The 19,323-nt window shown below is 44.0% G+C and overlaps 1 protein-coding gene across 3 annotated transcripts in view; it reads right to left on the bottom strand.

Annotated features, from left to right (window-relative positions):
- Positions 1–18,995, bottom strand: part of ARMC8 (armadillo repeat containing 8) — a 64,016-nt gene extending 45,021 nt beyond the window's left edge. For 2 of the 3 annotated variants that reach the window (XM_082287709.1, XM_082287711.1), the window contains exons 1-3: positions 18,814–18,995; positions 16,873–16,949; positions 3,741–3,812 (exon numbers count right to left, since the gene is read on the bottom strand). In XM_082287709.1, the coding sequence (XP_082143835.1) occupies positions 3,741–3,812; positions 16,873–16,949; positions 18,814–18,858 (194 nt within the window). In that variant the 5' untranslated portion in view covers positions 18,859–18,995. The remainder of the gene's footprint in view (positions 1–3,740; positions 3,813–16,872; positions 16,950–18,813) is intronic. The other variant, XM_082287710.1, reaches the window with a different exon arrangement.
- Between the last annotated feature and the right edge of the window lie 328 nt (positions 18,996–19,323).

Here is a 19,323-nt window from a genome sequence, read left to right as displayed (position 1 = left end):
TTCAAATGATGGAATGTAAAAAAGTCCTTTAGCTGTTCTACATGGCCTTTAAAATGTGCTCCAAAGAAATTAAAAACATTAAAAAACCCAACAGTTAAACAGAATCACTAATAAATGATAGGGAGAGGTTAAAATTAACTGCATAAAATTCTTTGAGGTGCACCTACACAGAGAAAGCTTTGGGAAGAAGTACACTACCACCTCACCACTCCAAATAATTGACTTTATGTGACAGGGGAACAATCAGCTGGAAGTTAGAAAATCATTTTCAGTAAGTGACAAGAATGATTTAGTGGTTTTGTTAAAGGCCCTGGGTGGTTGGGATTAAGATTTGATTTTAAAACTGTATTAATTTTGGAGCAAAGGAATAACTGAAGCTCTTAATGAAGTGGATTAGACTTTAATATTGAACTCTCAGCAATAATTAGATCAGCAATAACTTAATTCAGGTAAGGTTTTTGTCAAAATCGCACAGATCAGAGCTTCAACAAGGAACTACAACAAACAGGAAGACAGAACTATGCTCTGCTCACTGGGATTGAACATTGCCTTGCCCATGCTCTGCCATCCCACATGAAAGAAGGAAGGAAACTGTCCCAGGACTGAAAGGCCCCGTTGGTGCCTGGATGGCAAACCAGCAATGCTGCATCTCTCCGGGTACCAAAGCTGCCCCACAGACCTCCAACACTGACTCATCAGGAACTTCCTCGTGCTCCTTTCACTGAAGGGTTTTCTTTTCCAATTCCACCTCTGTGAGCCATTTACAGTTCAGAGGATTGGGAGCCAGCAGCACTGCAGATTGCTACTGGATGAACTTAGAAAAGAACAATTTACATTTGAACTGATGATTCAATCATTTCCGAGATTTAGGCTGTTAAGAGGAACTGACAAAAAGCATTAAATATTGAACTTGGACTCTGAAGAGGTGTCTGACATGGTGATAGACACAAAAGCTGCAGTATTTGTTCTTATAAAACTGCTGAGTAAAGGGGCACACCAACATTTACTGGGGATTTCTTGGTCTCTGCTAGCACTAAAGCAAAGGTAGAAGGAAAAAAAAGCTGAAGGACAGTACAAGCAGGTAACTATTTTTGGCAATGGTGTTTTAGCTTTAAGTTGGTCTGCCACTGAAAGAACTTGGCCTTAAAACAACTTTTCCCCTCTAAACTTTAAAAATTCTGTTTTCTGGGACTGCTACTAAAAAGCAAGAATTTCAAAAAGTAACATTTCTGCAGTCCTGACAGGGGCCCAAGGCCAGCATTCCATGAGAATGGAAATTTTATGATTCTAGGAAGAGATATAGAAAATCATTTCTTAGGAAACAAAATCCACACACAAGCTGGCTATTTCCATTCTGAACATCCAGGGCCAAGTCTGTGCACACATTCATACAGTTTTAACACCTCCTAGTTTTAAATTCCAGACATGGCAATTCCACAAGCTTTCTTCAATCAACTTTGTTTTTCCTAGCACCATCTTCAGAACGAGCAGACCTGAGGTGACCACGGGTCAGACTGAATATTAAAGGACCCCAAAAAAATTCATTTAAGGTATTGATACATGCCCCTTTCCAAAGATGACCCCACTCAACAGCCAGCTCACAGACTCAGGAGGCCACTGGCCCAGAAGCGACAGGGATCCACCATTCTTCCACAGCAGCTGCTTCCTTTGTAGGGAGATCTTCAAAGGACTTTGCATTTCTTTGCAGTATTTTAAAATAATAGCGCTTTTGCATACATTCCAGTAGTATTTGGCCCCATTTCAAACAGAAGATACTTCCTAGACTTGTTTCCAAACCCTATACGAGTCTGTTCTAATATGTGAATATACTGTTTTCTTTTCCACTAAGTGACAGGTCTGAAGGGGTTCCTTGGGTCTAAAGAGTATTTTCTGAAAGCTAGATGGAGGAATACTCGGGGAAGAGAAGCAAGAAATGAGCAAACAAGCTGAACCACAGGACAAAGCAGCAGCAGAACTCTAACAATTCCCATTAGAGAAGAGAACCAACTTCCCGTGGGAGGCTGCAACTGAACTCTGTGAAAAGAAAACTGTTCTTGAAGACTTAAACCAAAGAATGCCAGGTTGGTTATTCCTCTCCTCGCTGAGGGAGAGGCCTGGCTTAGCAGATTGGAATTCCACAGGTCCCTGTACTCCACCAGCTTCACCCATTAGAAGGCACATCAAAAGAGCCAACAGATTCCCACCCCCTTGACAGAGAACAACCAAAGGAGTTCTCTAATCCAAACAGTCTATAATCTAGTTAAGTCAGTCTGCAACACCTTGAGGAAATCGTAAAGCCTTCAGAAAGGCACCTGGGGATAGAGGATGTCAGGTTATAGCTACAGAGAATCATCTTTGGTCACAATAACCCAATGTATTTGAAGAGCCTTTTCTGAAGATCTCTGAAGAGATTTCCTGTCATTTGTGAATAACTTGTCCTGAAGTGAGGACAAGTGTGATAGTTCATCTTTTAACATTTCCCAGGTCCAGTCACTTATCTGCAGCTGTAGAATAACTGTATAATTTACCTGGGCACCCAGAAGGCATTAACAACAATGAAGAAAAAAACATTTTTGAATTTTCATTACTGGGCACAGAACAAGCAGCAGCAGAAAGCAGGATAACTGAGGGAACAGAAGCCCTACAAAACATAAGAACAGGCAGATTCTAGATTTGGAAGGCGAAGATCTTCTGTAGCTTTTAAAATGGGAACCACAAGAATCAGCAGGACTTGCAAAAACCCCTTAAGGCCTGTTGCTGATAGAAATTCCATAAATTTCACATCATCTTCAACAAATGCCCACTTTCATCTTTTCATCTCCTGTGAAATCTTCTCTTCACCTGTTTGCATCTGGTCAAAAGGGAAGATAATCCAGCAGGTTTTGGACAGGGGGTAGCCCCACTGCTAATCCCTAGAGAATTTCAAGGGCTGGCCTTGGCACAAACTCAGTCTGTCAGTGAGAAGATACTCTCTGCAAATAAAAGGCATTTTTGACAAGGCAGCAGCAGCTCTCAAGCAGGATAGTTTGGGACCTGGTTGCCATTTAAGCAAAAAGATACAGGTGTGTGCCACACTGCCAGCACAAGCATTGCAGTGCTCAAGGTTTTCCTTCTCCAATGCTGCAAAGTGAGGCTGTAAGAAAGCTGGAGGAGAAGAGGGGGGAAATGAAAGCTGGAGTGAGCAGTCTAGGAGCTAAAGTTACCTGTTCAATTTGTACTAGTGGAATCAGGGTCCAGAAAATGTTAACATCAGCTGAAGCAGCAAGGCACAATAAAGTATGATCAACGGTTTTTAATCCTCTGAAGCAAGTGGAGCAGACAAGCAAATTATCTCAGATGTTTTTCAATATTTTAAATCAAATCTTTAACATAACCTTACACATTTTCAGTTATGAACTCACCAGGCAATTGGCTGAAGAACAGGATTAAGATACAACCACTTTCATCCATCATTAATATCAATGTCAAAAAAATAGATTTTATTCCTGAGCTGGTAAAGTTCAATAAAAACACCAAGACTACTTTAGAGAATTCTATGAAATTCTAAATGAAAAGCATTACTCAACAGCCTGTTCTGTAATACATGAGTTTAACAGATACTTCAAATCTCTCTCGGTTACATTAAAGAAAGTATTCAGTCAACTACAATCAAAGTTAAAACAAAAAAGTGCCTGTGATCCAAGGATCATTATTCCAGACCTGTTGTGAATCAGTGAAAAGGAGAGTAGCAAAGGACATACCTTGGAACTGCTCCCAAAACAATCAAGTTGGCTTTTTGTTTGTTGTTTCCAATTACAGCATTTTTCATATCTCTGTAAATCCAGAAAGAAAAACAAACCCTGGTAAATTATGCTGAGGTACTGAGGGCTTATCTATAGAATTTACTATTTCCATGAGGCTTATCAAGCAGTTTTCCACATGTCCATGCTGCAGCTATAGACTGGGCAGTGCTTCAGGGCACAGTCTCCTCAGCCCACAGGAACATACCCCAGAGCTCTGGGATTCCACTACATCCCAGCTCCTGCAAGTAAGCAAAAACCCAAACTATCTCACATGCACACCAGACACCAAGAAGTCTTATTACTGAGAAAAACTAGATATACTGGTTCTTTGTGCCCATATAGTCACTAGACTTCTAAAACAATTTAAAACCCCCACTGTTGGTTGGGAAGTCAAATAGTGGTAATTTAAAGTATGAACTGAATACTGGGTGCAGGAAAAGGCAAGCTAAGAAAAAGGAACAAGGAACTATCACCAGTCTCCAGGGACCAGGCTTTCACTCTCCTCTTCACCCCAGGCTTCCTTTCATGTATTTCAGCAGGACACCTAAACATCTGTACATCAAAATCTCAGGAATAAAGTGGAAACCAGAGCATTTTCCTGCCTGAGAGTCACTGCAAGGCTACACACAGGCATTCATACTGTACATAGTACATACAGGCATTCATACTGCAGTACCAGATCATGGGAAGCACTTTGGAAAGCAGACATGGTTGTGCACACTAAGAATTCCTATGAAAACCTGTAGTTTGCATCCTTGTTCAGAAAATTGCTACTGCATCCTAAAAACGATCATCACCTGCTCATTTTTTCTCTTCGAATGAGCACACTGAGCATACGTGAACATCCAGAAAATCTGAAAGCAAGCTTGCAACTTAGAACTGGTTTCAGAAAAGCAAGATGATTCATTTCTAGGAAGCTTTCTAGTTGTTGGGGCCTTTAAGAGCAAAGAACGAAGAGAGATCAACTTCAGGTAATTCTTTATCAACAAAAAACCAAAACTAGATTAATTATAGTGTTAGCAGCAAAACTGATTAAGTTAATCACTATGCATATAATTTATTCAAATAATTTGGGAGCATCGGTGGTTGCTTTAAGTGAGCACACTTTCTTGCCTCTCCATCTCTCCCAGTGGCTATCTGCAATTTTTAAGAACCATAGAGCATCCCCATCCTGTAAGACCTGCCCTGGCCAGCAGGAACACCACACAGTCCTTTGGTGCCCTCTGAAAAAGATTTCACTGCACCAGGCAGCTGTCCAGAGTGCCCCAAGTTTAACAACTCCCTCCACTAGAGTTGTAAAAAATTTCTTAGCCAAGGCAGGCAACACCTCACTGGCACAAACAGGACCTTCATAAAGCTCAATTAGCAAAAGCTAATTGCCTGTTCTCCCTGAATTTCTCCACATGCTCTCCCTTGCATACACAAGGGTGCTCAAGGAATTCCAAACTAGCTCCAAGTCTGGCTGTGATCTCAGAGCTCTGGCACGGGAGCAGCACTAAAAGCAGCTCAGCTGCAGTTCTGTGTACACCTGAATCCAGCAGAGTCAGGAACCCCCCTGCCAAGAAGCCATCACTGAACAGCAACTGCCAGCCCAGCACAACTCCAGGCAGCTCAGCATCAGTGGGACATGCTGCACCTTCCCGTTGTGTCTCCCTAAGCTGTGTAACTTCACACCACAAGGCAGGAGGTAGAGGAGAAAGAGCAAGGTCAGGAGACAGGCTAAGCTGGAAGTCCCTGAAAATTCCACAAATGGAGTTGAAGATGTGACTAAAATCAGAAACAGTATTTCAGTGGTTTCTATGCTGAACCCTTCACAGTAAAGGTCATTTTTAAAAGTTTGTGAAATACAAGAGTCAGTCCAAAACAGTGGCAGAAGCAATGGTCAGATGTCTCAGAGCAATAATGAAAACTGCATCAACAGATGTGTTAAGCTCAGGTACTAAAGTGTTCAGGCCACTCCAGGACTCCTGAAGAGGCTGCCTCTCCCTGCCACCCTGAGGCACCAGAGCCATGGGAAAAGCTGCACCGTATCCACAATCTGCAAAGGCATCTCAGGGAGCTAAAGAGGAGGCACTAATCAAGCACTCTGAAAATTAACAAACAGATTTTGGTGATGTTTTCATGCTCTGCTCAGGTGATTTTACACCATATTTTGTGTTAAAAAAAAAAAAAAAAAAAAAAACGAAACAAAACCGAAAACAAACACTACCCAACTTTTGTGACTCCTGGCCCAATCCCATAACAGAATGGTTTGTTAACCTTATAACCATCTAATAAGTACTGCCTATTAGAATTTGATTTAGAGACCCTTTCACAAGTGTCAGGAGCATGGCCAAGTTCCATAACACTCAAGTGGAGAGGGTTAGTGAGGGCACAGTCCTGATCTGTAAGTGATTCAGATTAATTTCTCCATCCCATGTTCATAAAGTTCCTCAGAAAAGTTATGTCAGACAGGTAAGAAACAGCACAAGCTTGAAATTTCTGACAAATCCAACACATATACATTTGACCAACTTCAACTTGCAGGCAAGTCAAATACCTTCATATTGGTAAGGTGACCAAAACCTGTCAGAGACAGGACTCCAAGGTCCCCATGTCTGTGTGCATTATGGCATTCCCAAGTTCCCTGCCACGCTTCTCTTCCAAGCTGCCACCTGCAGAAGTGACCCTATTCAGTACACAGGAAGTTGTGGCTATGGAAAGCAAGAACACCCTTCAAATACCATATTTCAATGTTGAATAGTAGTAGACTTCTTTTGTGTACTATGAAAAATAATTATGTCATTCCATATGACATTTTACAGAGGTTTTCCTGATAAGGAAGCCTAATTCCTTAGGAAGTAAGGAACTATCATATGCTGCTCTAGACTACCAGGTCCCTGGTGAATCATAAACCTTGGAACAACTGAGGGCGACTCCCTTATTTGAGAACACCCCCTCCAACGAGTTCAAGCTTGACTGATTTCAGATCCAAGACATCATGAGATTCATCCAAGGAAAAAAAAAGCAGCAAAGATCACTGTCTTGTACAAGAGGTAACAAACTTCAGAAACTGAGTCCAAAACTAACACCCACTTTATTTCCAAATGTCAGGCACCCTGCTCCCATTTCCTCTGTGCAAAGGAGTCCTTGGCATGAGGAAGGAGGGAACAGCAGGAACAATGCAGTTACAGGGAGATGAGAACTTCAGAAGAACAACTCATCTGTGGTGACTCCAGGCCTAACCTTTGACAGGACCATGATCCAGAGGGAGATGCAGCCTTTCCAATTCCCAGCTCCAAGCTCTCCAGAAGGTTATGAGCCTGCTGCCAGGCACCAGCACAGCCAGAGCAGCCTCCCAAGAGAAACTCAGACTGGGCACCTGCACCCAGAACACCTCAGCACTACTGAGTTTCTCAGCTCAGAACTGCAACTGTGGAGAGCCAAAAGAACAAATCTGAAGCTCCATAAAACAGAGCCCTTAAGATGCATTCGAGGTTGGATGGGTTTTTGGTTTGGTTTTTTTTAATATCCTCAATATTAAATCTTATCGTTTAGATTCAGACTAAATTCCGAATTATTTAACAAAATAACTTGAATTACAATCAATTTAATGTATAGATTCAAAACCTGATACTTATGCTGACATTTACTATAGTGCAATTAAGTAATTTACATTAAAAAAACCTGCAAGGAGGAGTAACACAGGCTGCCAACAATAAAATACTGCCGAGATCCTAGCTAAGTGCTTGGGAATATTGCTTCCTGAAGTGCTAAACCAGCTTTTTCAATCTCTTATTGCTTCTTAAGAAATAAAAATACCATTTTATCAGTTCAACCCTGTGACCACTCAGCTTTAAGTTATGAAACAGCCTAGAGACTAGAAGAGCAGCAAGACTGATTTTCTTCCTACAAACTTGAGAAAAGCAGAAAAAAATTATCAGGTGATGTTTATCAGCTCTAGCAATGTTTTGGAACATTGCAACCCAAAAGCAATCAGTTCAATTAATTAGCTATAAATAAAGTGCAATGCATGCTAGTATATGAACACAGCATGAGTGTTTAAAATATTTTAGGAGTGCATTAAACTAAAGAAAAATCTAATTTCCATCTAAATACAGCTTGAGAAGAGTTACAAGAGGAACTAATCTGCCACCTTTGTATGAAGTTCTGGTTTTATTCTGATACTTAATGTGTAATTACTTAAAGGCACCAGATATAGCCACTTCAGATAAGCAAGAAGCAATATTAAATATAACAGTTTGTGAGCAAAAGACCAGTTTCAATGATTCTTAACCAATAAAAAAATATTATTAAATGTCTACACCCTGAGAAAATTAGCAGTCAATGAAAATTACTATTGCAGAAAGAAGCTGAGGCGCTGACCTTCATCCTACACAGAAGTTACTGAAGTTCAACATCTTCATGAGGTCAGTTCTAAGTTCGGGACTCCTTCCACAGGATAAAATCCCAATGCAACAGAAGAGTGAGCTCAGGTTCCAGCTGAGAAAGAAGCAACTTTCACAGCATCCCCAGTGAGCCCCCATACCTGCATCTCTCCTGCAAAAGAAACCCTGAGAAAGCAGCATGGATACAAGGACACCCACGGGGCAATTTGGTTCTACCTCCATCTTTAAATACAGTAAATCAAGCACAAACAGAACAAACTGTAGAATTCTGTTAGGAAGCCCGGGCGCTTTCCTACGTCACCTTCCACCAAAGCAATACAAAAGATCTTGAAACAAACCAGAGTGACTTGAGGAAGCAGCCACAGGAACTCCACAGAAGAAGAGGAAATAAACAGCCTACATGACATTTCCTCATCTTACGGCTTTTGAAAACAGCAAGGAGCCATATCTCAGGGGTTCCTAGACAGTGGAGGGTATCAAACATGAGCTGAACAATCACAGAAGGAAAAGTAGCCCTGGGCACCTCCAGCCAACGCTTTCACTTTTAGTATGAAACAGTTCCCAGAGCTTCTGAGCCAGTTACACAGCCAGAGGAAGCTCCCAACACAAAGCACTATCAGGACTGGAGATTTATCTACCAGGGGCTGCCCAAAGTCACCAACAATAGAGTGATGCAAAGCAGCACTCTCAAAGGTTTCAAAAACTCAAAAGACAACCTTCTAAAAAGCTGAGGTACTGGCAGCTGATACAGGGACACAGCTCAGACAAAAACCAGCTGCTCCAACTCCAGGAGAGTTTCTAAGTTTCAGGATCATAGAAGCAAATGGAACCTGCACTGGCTGCACTACAGCCAGAAGCCCACTGAGGAGGAGCTAAGTTTGGACAATTATGCTTCCTACAGCTTTTGTCTCCTCCTCCTGCTCCCTTCCCTCCCCTCTCCCATTTTTGTAGACAGATGCAAAATAACATCAGGAATTAATGACCAGTTTTGCATGCTAAAATATGTCCATCCATACTGCCACAGAATTAATTTCTAAGATGGATACTAAGATGGCTTGAAGCTGTTTTCTACTCCTTTAGTAAGCAGAGTGTACTAACATGATTCCTGGTCCAATCAAGTGAATAAAATGTTACAAACTCCTGCCAACTCAAGCAAACCACAGAAGTCCTAAATCAGCTTATTTTTAAGGTTAATCATCAAGTTGGGAAGCAAAGTTTCAAGATTTCTAATCCCATTCAAAAATATCAGTTGATGCAATGAAAAAGATGATTTTACAGGAGAGAACAAAGCAGCACATCAAGACAGCGTTACTCAACTCCTTTGAATTTTAACACTTGGAAACTGTGACACAGTCAACACACCGTGCAAACTAAACAAACAATATTTAAACAAAAGCTCCTCAATCCATGGCTGTTCTCCATCTTAATTTTGTAGTCTCAGTGCATAAAATCAAAGTGCTGTAGAAAAATAGCACCTGGCTATAACTACAGCACCACAGAACAGGAGAATTTAACACACATAACGCTAAAAGTGATCATTTAGCCCAACTCCTCCATATCACAATGCCACTGAGAATGCTTGAACTCCTATCTCAAGTATCCTCTCTGGAGAGACAACTTACCGTAAGTTTTCCTGCCAAAGAAAGTCTACCAAACAGAAAGGGAAGTGTTTCAGTGACCCATACCTGTAGTTAGATATTGATAGCTTGCTCCTAGCCTGAATTTATCCTGTTTTCCAGTGCTCCTCTCGCTGTGTGTGACAGACTGCAGAAACCACTCATACCAAACCTTCACTTCCACATCGGAGTTTACATCACGTGCTGCCCTTCTGATCAAGCTTAACAACGTCAGGTCTCCATGTCTTTGGCTGCAGTTTCAACTCAAGTTCCTTTGCAGTCTCTACCTGGACTGACAAAAGGGAGCTGCTGCTTCTCCCACCTCTCCCAAGTAGGTTTTATTGCCTCATCCTTTGTACTAAGTCTGGATATTGTGCTACAAGTTACACAAGATCAGTAATGGATAGACAATTTGCCTCACTCAGCCTTAAAAACAATGTAACCCAAATTTAAAGGACTTGAAATCAGTGGAGGATGGGAGTTTAGCTAACTTTTATTACATAACCTTTAAAAAAACAAAACCAACAAAACCACACAAACCATAGCTCGAGAGAGCTCCGTGCTACCAGCATTTCAATTTCAGCATCAATCTCTGCTATTTAACCACACTAGGTCCTAACAGTAAAGAATTATCCCAAAAGAGGTGTGGGCAAAACAGCTGCAGCTCAGCAGAACTCTCACAAATCCTCACTCAGAAAATCCCTGCTCTGTGATGACAGATCAGCAAAACACTTCTTTCACAACTGTCCCGAAACAGCCAAACCACATGAGAAGAGCAGCTCCACCACTGCTGCTTCACATGAATGACCCAAAATATCAAATACAGGTAACTGTGGTACCTTGGGTTTTTATGTCTCTTATCTCCCTGCCAAGGATATTTCACTTCTCAGTATGAAGGACTGACTTCAGCATTTAGCAGTGCATCCCACAGCTTAAGCTAAAATTAAATGAAATTTCATTAAACCAAGAGATACCTGTAACACTACATTTTTACTGCACTACTCTTCATTCACTGTCCCTTTTATTTAAAGTCCATTGTCCCGTTTTAAGCCCACCACTCTTTATCTACAGAATGCTGCCCACGACAAGTGATCCACATGAAGAAGTTTTAAGCTTCATTCAGGACAGGAAAATAGCTTAAAATGGCCTTGCAGCATGCACTTGGCTGTTCTAGATGTGAGCTTGGAATATTGTTTGACACTGTCCACTGCACCTTAGGCCAGCAACCACCAAAGGATCACCAGACCCTATTAATTTAACATAGCTACTACCCATTAGATTATAATAATCTAAAGTCCTTCTGATATGAAGCAAAACCTCTGATTTTTATCTCCAAATAGCCATCAGGGCTAAGATACTGTACTGGCCTAGTCATGTCTAAATTCCCTTTTTCAAATGGGCATTACTAAATTCTCATTAGAACAGAAATCCCCTAATATCTGTAGGCCCATAAACTCTCACATTCTGGAGTTCCTGGACATTTCAGATAATGCCTGTTTGAAGCATATTTTAGCAAGTAATTCAATGAGCTAGCCTTCCTGCTACAATCCCCAAAGAACAGCATCTCAACAATTGACATTATCAGTTCAGCACCAGCACCACAGCATACACACTAAAGTCAGCTGAATCATCTGGTACACAAATTAATTGGTAAAGAGAGTTCTGTCCTTTGCATGTTATTAGAAATGCCAACCCTTCACAGGGCATTAGCATCAATGTTCCATATGCAGATGGAAAATGAGCTTCTCTTGGAAAGCCACTAAATTCAACTTTTTTTAATACTGATTCCAATCAGTGCAAACTGGCAACTTGGAACCAAAAACTCCCAATGCCAAATATGAAGAATCACAAACTCAGCAGCCTTGCTGGCTCTGTGGCACACATCCCTCAGGCCCAACCTCCGAGTTCAGTCTTGACAACACCCCCCACACCCCCAAAGGGCAGAACTATTTCTCCCTCAGCTGCCTGCTGCATGTGCCCTCCCCTGCAGGCAGGCAGCCACTGCCTTTGTGTAACAGATTAATAAGGGCAAGGTAAACTCTGAATGGCCATGTAGTGTTCAGCTGTGCTCAGCCTGAGGTCTGTTACTGAGTCCCACCTCAGGACTCCTGAGACCAGTGCTCGCCCCGTTCTCTCCAGCTCCATCAAGCCAGTCTGACAGAGGCTGCTCCTCCTCCCTCATCTGACTCCAAGCCTGAAATCATCGCAGCAACAGTATCACCGTGCTGAGGGTGGTATCAACAGAGGGTTTTGGAGAAAAGTGGCTTCACAGCCATCTCAAAGGCAGCAGTGAAACAGTGTCAATAACCATCATTCTCTCATGAGTTCAGAGCAGTAACTGCAAGGCTTGAAATATTAAACATCCCTGTAAGGGTGAAATTGCTGGCCAAATGTCATAGGTACGCCTGAAGTTTAGCCCACCTCTAAATATTAGACCAGGAGTTACAACACGTAACAACTTATGTCCAAAAGAAGCTATTCTGCATATGCACCTTTTCCTGCATTATAAAAAAAGCACAGAAGTGTGAGTACCTTTTCTCTGTGACAGGAACACACTTGCATTGAAGTGCATCTCCCTCTCTTCCCTCTGTCTATACCATCCTTCCACCTGACTAGAAAAACCACTGCACTGACAGCCCCTCTGCACAGAGCATTGGTTAATTCTCAGATGTTTAAGCCTTTCAGTTCCTTCTCTCCCTCTGAAAAGCCTTCCTTCACAGCTCACCTCTGGAAAGGGAAAAACCAACAAATGGAGCAGTGCTCCCAGCACCACCTAAACCTGCTCCAATTTCTGTCAGATTCTGCAGCTTCCCAGCTCCAAGCCACAAAGAGCCCATCCTGCAGTTCACAAAGCACCAATGAGGGACTGAGGAGCCTCTTCCCTCAACACATGAATGACTCTGCACAAAAACAACGCTTCAGAAAATTACATCACTTGTTGTTAGCCAACAACACCTCCAAGTTTCATGCGGGATATGCATTTACTACAGTGTACTGTCTAGGAGACAACAGAACTGACCAAAAATGTACAGGGGCAAACTATGACGGAACAACCCTCCAAGGACTGCTCTGTTTCCCCAGGGCCAAGGGAATATGCACAAAACCAAAGCAGCTCCTGCAGAAAACTGAGGTTCAGAAGTGCCCACTGAGACTGAAAATGTCATGCAGCTGTTTGGGATGCAAAATGTGGAAACAAGTGCTCATCACTGTTACAGAAGGTTCGTTTAACAGATAAGAACAAGAAGCAGAAGTAGCCTCTTCACAACTGTCTGAAGGGGGGTACCTGTTGCTCCATTAGAACAGAGATGGGAATTTCCTCTCTTCCCACTTCATGAAGTTGCCTCTCATATTTCACAGTTTTTGCAGTGGGCATGTGTGAACACTGCACTGATGATCCCTCCAACAGCCATAGCTGAGAACACAGCACACTATTACACAGCGATCTAAACGTGTGCCTGGAACACTTATTGCAGACCCAAACCGGAAAAATAAAAAAAGTTGGATGCAAAACACACACTGTGTGAGGACCACGTGCCATTTCTATAGGATGTTTCTTTCACTGTGCTGAGAAATAAAATGCTCACGTGAGGTTGGAAAATGCTTGTCTACTAATTCCTGCTGGCCATAAAGGACAGGAACAGCCGTAGCACAGGAACTCTCAGTGCACTACAAAGATGGTAATCTACAAGTCTTAGAGGATGACACCCTCTGACTGCTGAGGAACAGCCTGATGAGAAACAGTTGGGACCTTGAGTAAGCCAGGCTTGTCAGAAAGGATGCTCCTTTCAAACCCAGCCTTGAGGTGGGATTACACAGCTCTCCATAAAATGATAGATTGCCACTTGGAAGGCACAAAGCTAAATGTAAGCATGATAAAATGTCTCTCAAAGAAGCCCCCGACCAGCAAATAAATTAGAGGATAAAAACAGGTATCAGTCTTGCATCTGAACAATGCGGTCCTGAGCTTAATAGCAGGTGAAAAGCAAATGACAGTCTAAGGATGACAACGCAGAAATGCTTTTAAAAAAATAAATAAATACTGCAGAGCACAAGATGATGTTGCAGCAACCACCTTGGGACAAATGAAGCTGTCACAAAAACACAGAAATTTACAGAGCCACTTCTGTTCTTCTCCTCTGCCAGTAACAGCAAAACGTTGAAGAGAACCTCTGAGAGACCACAGCATTTAATGCCCTGCAGTGTCTGTGTGAGGCAGTGCAAGCACTGCCAACATGAGCTGCACACCTGACATCAGTGCTGACCTTGCAGAACACACTTAGAGCACACTGGAGAAAACCTGAGCTCTACAACAGCAAGAGGAAAGGGTCACAGGAGCACCTAAGGAGACACAAAGCAAACCTGAAAAGACCTCTCAAGCATAAGCATGGCCACAATATAGAGTTCATGTTTACAGAAGGGAACTACTATATTAACCTTGCTCATCTACAAAGACAGTAAGCAGAAGGTAAAAACACACACTGCCACACAGATGTGGGTATGGAGATGGGCTTTGAACACTTTAGTTCACTACCAGGTACAGTAAAAAAGGCAGTAGTCATCTCAACTTTTCAAATCCTGAACAGAAATTCAGGATTTAGTGGCAGGTACTCACAATTCTCCCCTTCCTACCCACTATCAATATCCACATGAGCAGGACAGAAACGATGTGAACAGAAGTTCTGCAGGAAACTTGACATTTTGAAATAAGATCAATAGACCCATATGCAGCAGTACTGGACAAGAAGGAAATGGTTTGAGATTTCCCAGTAGAAGAAAAATAAAAAAGCTCCTAACCAGGTAAAGCTTTATTGTCTGGACATAGAAAACTCTAAATACCACCTCTCTGAAAATTCATGGGAAAGAAAGGGAAAAAAAGAGATTTTAATCATCTAAATGCTTTCAGAATATGTAATTAAAGCTTTCTCAAGTTACAAGATGAAAACTGGACTGGCATGATTTTCAAGTTCAAGAAGCATTTAGGTACATTTTACCTTTATCAAAGCTCATTCAGAAGTTGGGTTTCATTAAAATTACAAAGACACAATGAAAAAAAGCCCCAAGCCCAAGTTATTCATTCAAGCATATGAAAAACAGGACTATGGTAACTGAAGACAATCTGCAGAAACAAAGCCTCTTACAACAGCCCATTTTCTCATTCTTGATATTCATACAGTTCCATCAATCAAAATAAAAATCTAGGTCATCAGTATTTCCAGCCAGGATGCAGGGAAAAAACAGCACATCTTAGGAAACAAAGATTTTCTGCAAAGGATGCAGCAGATCTGGTAAAGCTTCAGACAGGCACTCCTGGAAAAACTTTAATTCTTTCCTAGTCCACCCCAAATACCAGCTCATTCCAACTTCACTTCTGCATATACCCTGAAATCAAAGAAAGAAGGACAAAGCAGTATTTTTCTACACAAAAGGAATCCTGGACTGACAGAAATTTTTCATATATACACTACTCTAAATTCCATCTTTTATATACATTTTTATATTCTTATTCTATCTTTTATATCAATTTTTCTAAAATGGACTGTAACACACCCACCCACCAATATTTCAAAAACAACACATCTGCCACATAGGACTGGCTCAGACTCAGTAAAGATACTCTCACAATTAAGATTTCAGCCAGAGCATCACAAATACAGTTTTACCATCCAAATCTGCCCTGTGAGAGATATTGTGAAATAAATTGGTATTTTCTCGTGTTTAAATACAAGAAAAGGATCTCAGCATAGAATCCACTGACACCCACAGACAAGATGAAGAATTTCAGATGTTATCTGAGACAAAGATGCTGCCTCAAACTCCTGTTTCTGGGAGACCAGTTATACTTCAAAAGATGAGTAACATATCAAAAGATAGGGAAGGGATTACCAAGGGTTGTGGGCTCCAGTCCTTTGAAAAGGAAGGAGAGCAGGGACGGAGTGCCAGCCATGGCTCAGAGCATCTGCCTGGGAGAAAAGAGGGGCTCAGTCACCCCACTGGGACACTGGATGAGACACGTCCTTCCCCAGGACCACCCCACCACGCTTTTGAGAAGGGGACTACAAAGGCCAAGGAGTGGAAGCAAAACCAGACTCCCCTAGAGCAGACTTAGGGACCTGTACATAGTTACAGCGAGGTATCAGAAGTTCTTATACAGGTGAGGGGATATTCCAGCCAAGAAAGCTCCCAGGACAGTTTTGGGTTCTTCATGTATTTTAAAGGGACACTGAGATGTTGCCCCTGGACACCTGGAATGACTGTTTTCATCTGCCACTGGGAAACTCTCACTCAGGTCGTGCTAAGTAACACAATCAACATTCTCAGCTTTTTGATCCACTTGTTCCTCTGACTTCTCCTGGTGTTTTAGTAGACAACCACAGCCAGCAACCTACTGGTAAGCCCAAACTGGTCTGGTTTCACCACCAAAGTCCGTCCTGGGCAAGGTCTCGCTTGCCATTTTGCTGGAAAAGTGATTCTAGTGGAAAGCTCATGGCCCAAGGACAGCAAGGGAACAACCAGAGCCTCGCAGCAGTTTCACTCCTGCTCCTTGACTCACTCTCTCAGTCACTACCCTGACCGCTGGCATGAAACAGAAGTACGGAAATATAACTTGCATCCAAATTCAGTTCTGTGGAACCATTCTCTTGCAGCTTGAAGTTCCCACAGGGAGACAGAAGCCAAGCATTAAAAAACTCAAAGCCAGCACGCAGGCATGGCAGCAGAAGGAGTAAGAGGCAGGTACACTGACTTGGCAGTGCAGTAAAAGAAAAGAGTCTCAACAGACCTGGAAGAGAAGCAAAATGCGGCCAAAAGGCAGAAATATATCTGAAAAAAATTTCAGTGCTCACAGAATGTTTAACCTCATTTCTGGCAACTGGGAGGCTGTGTTATGAACCATATGCACTACAGAGTGAGAGTCTATATCAATACTATCTCTATATCAATACTGACATATTTGTATTAAGATTTGCCAACTACATTTCTCAAAGAAACCATAGGAAGAGCTTCTTGCCCTTGACCTATCACTCTAGTAAGATCAAGTACACCTGGCCTATGCACAAGCAAGAGCCCAAGAGTGTTTCAATGACTTACATGACACCTTGCAGGACTTTTTGGGGATCGAGGTCAAACAATCTATCAACATAATGGCGGCTACTGGCTGTGACCTCCTGCAGAGAGAGAACAAACAACGGCAATAGTTTATATCAATTCATACAGTGGCTCATGCAGCAGCAAGTCTACAAAACCGCCCAGGCAAGAGGCAGGGAACCCACATAAATGTGCAGTGTGTTACTGCTGGGCAACATCACACAAAGATAACCCTGTGTTCAAGCATAATCTAGAGAAGATGAGGTGCATAACGTAGATAACAACATGGTAAGTGTCAAAGCAAGTTAACAGAGAGCTATTTATGAACTGCAGTTATCAGCCTGCCTTGAATTGCAATTTTGGTACATTTAATTACTATACAGGATAAAAATGAATTCCTGGAAGAAAAAGTTTCAAAGAGCAGTTTATGTTGCTCAAGAACCGTACCCACAAACAAGCTCTCCAGAAGAAGAAAGCTCCTAACAAGACATTTTTCTGTAACTTAGTCACAACATACCTACATTTCAGAGCCTGTGCCACACACCTTCAATGAGACAGCAGCACAGTATTCCCCACAACATTCCCATAGAGCTGTATAAGACAAAGCAAATTCTCTTCTCAGCAACAGGACCATGCTTGTAAGCTACACATTTATGCACCACTGATTTGTTATTCCTTTTGAGAAGATCCAAAGTCAGAGATGGCAAGCATTCCAAAATACAAGGCTGGGAAAGAGAAAGGGAATTTTCCCTCCAGGTTCTCACGAACACGTGCCAGGGAGTGTTTCCATTATCTCACCTTTTTTTTTTTTTTTCCCTTTTCACCAGCTCTCTTTTCATTAAGCTTATGTTCATTAAGCTAACTTTATGACTTTTCCTTGAGAGCTCTAAGGGAACTGAAAACTCTTCCTTGCTTTAACAAGTATCTGCTCCGGGCTGAGTCTACTCCTGCTTTCCCACCCCGATGTCAAGAGGCACCAGCAGCTTCTTGCCTGTGGTCTCACACCACAGAGAAGAATCATCTAGAGGCAGCAAGGCTCCTTTGTCTCCAGGAACACTATTAAATTATGCCACGTAAATCCTACAGCTACACTTCCACCGTGTAACCAAAGACAGTATTTTTGAGAACTGCAACAGACTTTTACCTATCTGACCTATGTATTTACACGTAGAACTCTTCTAGACTTCAAAGATCCCGCAGCTTTCTGTTTCTAAAATATCCTGGCTTCCATCCCATCAGCTACGAGGTCCGCAATATGTAAAAGGACATTCACATGCAGGAAGTCCCCCAAAAAAAGAATTTATCGACATGATCAGTTTCACGGATCTCTTAAGCAACATGAATTTTTCAGGGAACAGAAGGAGAAGCGCCAACCCTCAGCTCTTGCCGCAGCACGCGGGCTGCACCTTTTGCATCGCTACTCCCAGCACCCGTGCGATGCAGCAGGATCGCTGTGCGCCCTAGGCCGTCCCCGGGGAAGGGAAGGTGGCTGTCAGAGGCTCCCGCAGCACGGCGGCTCCTCCCTGTCGCAGGAGCCGGGACGCCGCGAGGAGAGAGCCCCGGTTCCGGCACCGGCACGGCCCCCGCTCCGGGGCGGGCTGCGAGCGCACCTGGAAACCCCTGCCCTGCTCCGCAGCCCCCGAGGAAGGGCAGCGCCGGGGCCCTCCGCGTGCCGAGCAGCCGCTGCCCGGGGCCGGCGAGCCCGAGCCGTGTCAGCAGCGAACGACACGTCCAGAGCGCCGGTGCCTCCGCAACCACGGAGCGGGCTCCTCGTAGAGCGAAAACCCGCGCCGGGAGAAGTTGCGGCGCGGGGAGCACAGGGAAGGAGCGCGGCCTCGCCGCCCGCACCGCCCCCGGCACAGCCCCACGGCCGCTCCCGGCGCCGCCGGACAGCGGGGCCCGGCGGGGGCCAAGGTCAGGCGGGGCCCGGCCCGCGGCACTCACCGAGAGGACGCTCATGCGGAGCGGCGCCTCCAGCACACACGCCATCTTGGCGGAGCGCTCCGGCACCGGCGGCGCCTCAGGCCGGCGGGCGCGGGCTCATGGCGGGCGCGCGGCGGGCGGGGGCCGGGGGTAGCGGGGCGGGCCCAGCGAACCGGCCGGCGCCGAACCCCCGCTGCCGCCCCACCGCGCCTGCGCCGCCGCACGCCACCCGCGTGCGGGACGGCGCCCGCTGTGCGCACGCGCGGGGCAGGGCGCGGCCTTCGCGGGCCGCGGAGGGTGACGGCCCGAGGCGAACGCGGGCCCGAGGCGAACGCGAGCCCGAGCCGAGCCCGAGCCGAGTTGAGCCGGAGACCGAGTGGAAACGAGCCTGAGCCGAGCCGAGCCCGCTCGAGCCCAGCCCGAGCACATGCGAACCTAAGCCGAAACGAGCCCGAGCCGAACCGAACACGAGCCCGAGCGCCCCGAGCCAGAGCCTGCCGAGTCTTTGTCCGAGCCCGAACCGAAATGAGC

The sequence above is a fragment of the Coloeus monedula genome (assembly GCF_965178545.1).
Source record: "Coloeus monedula genome assembly, chromosome: 10".
NCBI classification, from domain to species: domain Eukaryota; kingdom Metazoa; phylum Chordata; class Aves; order Passeriformes; family Corvidae; genus Coloeus; species Coloeus monedula.
This window is presented reverse-complemented; position numbering and strand designations above follow the sequence as displayed.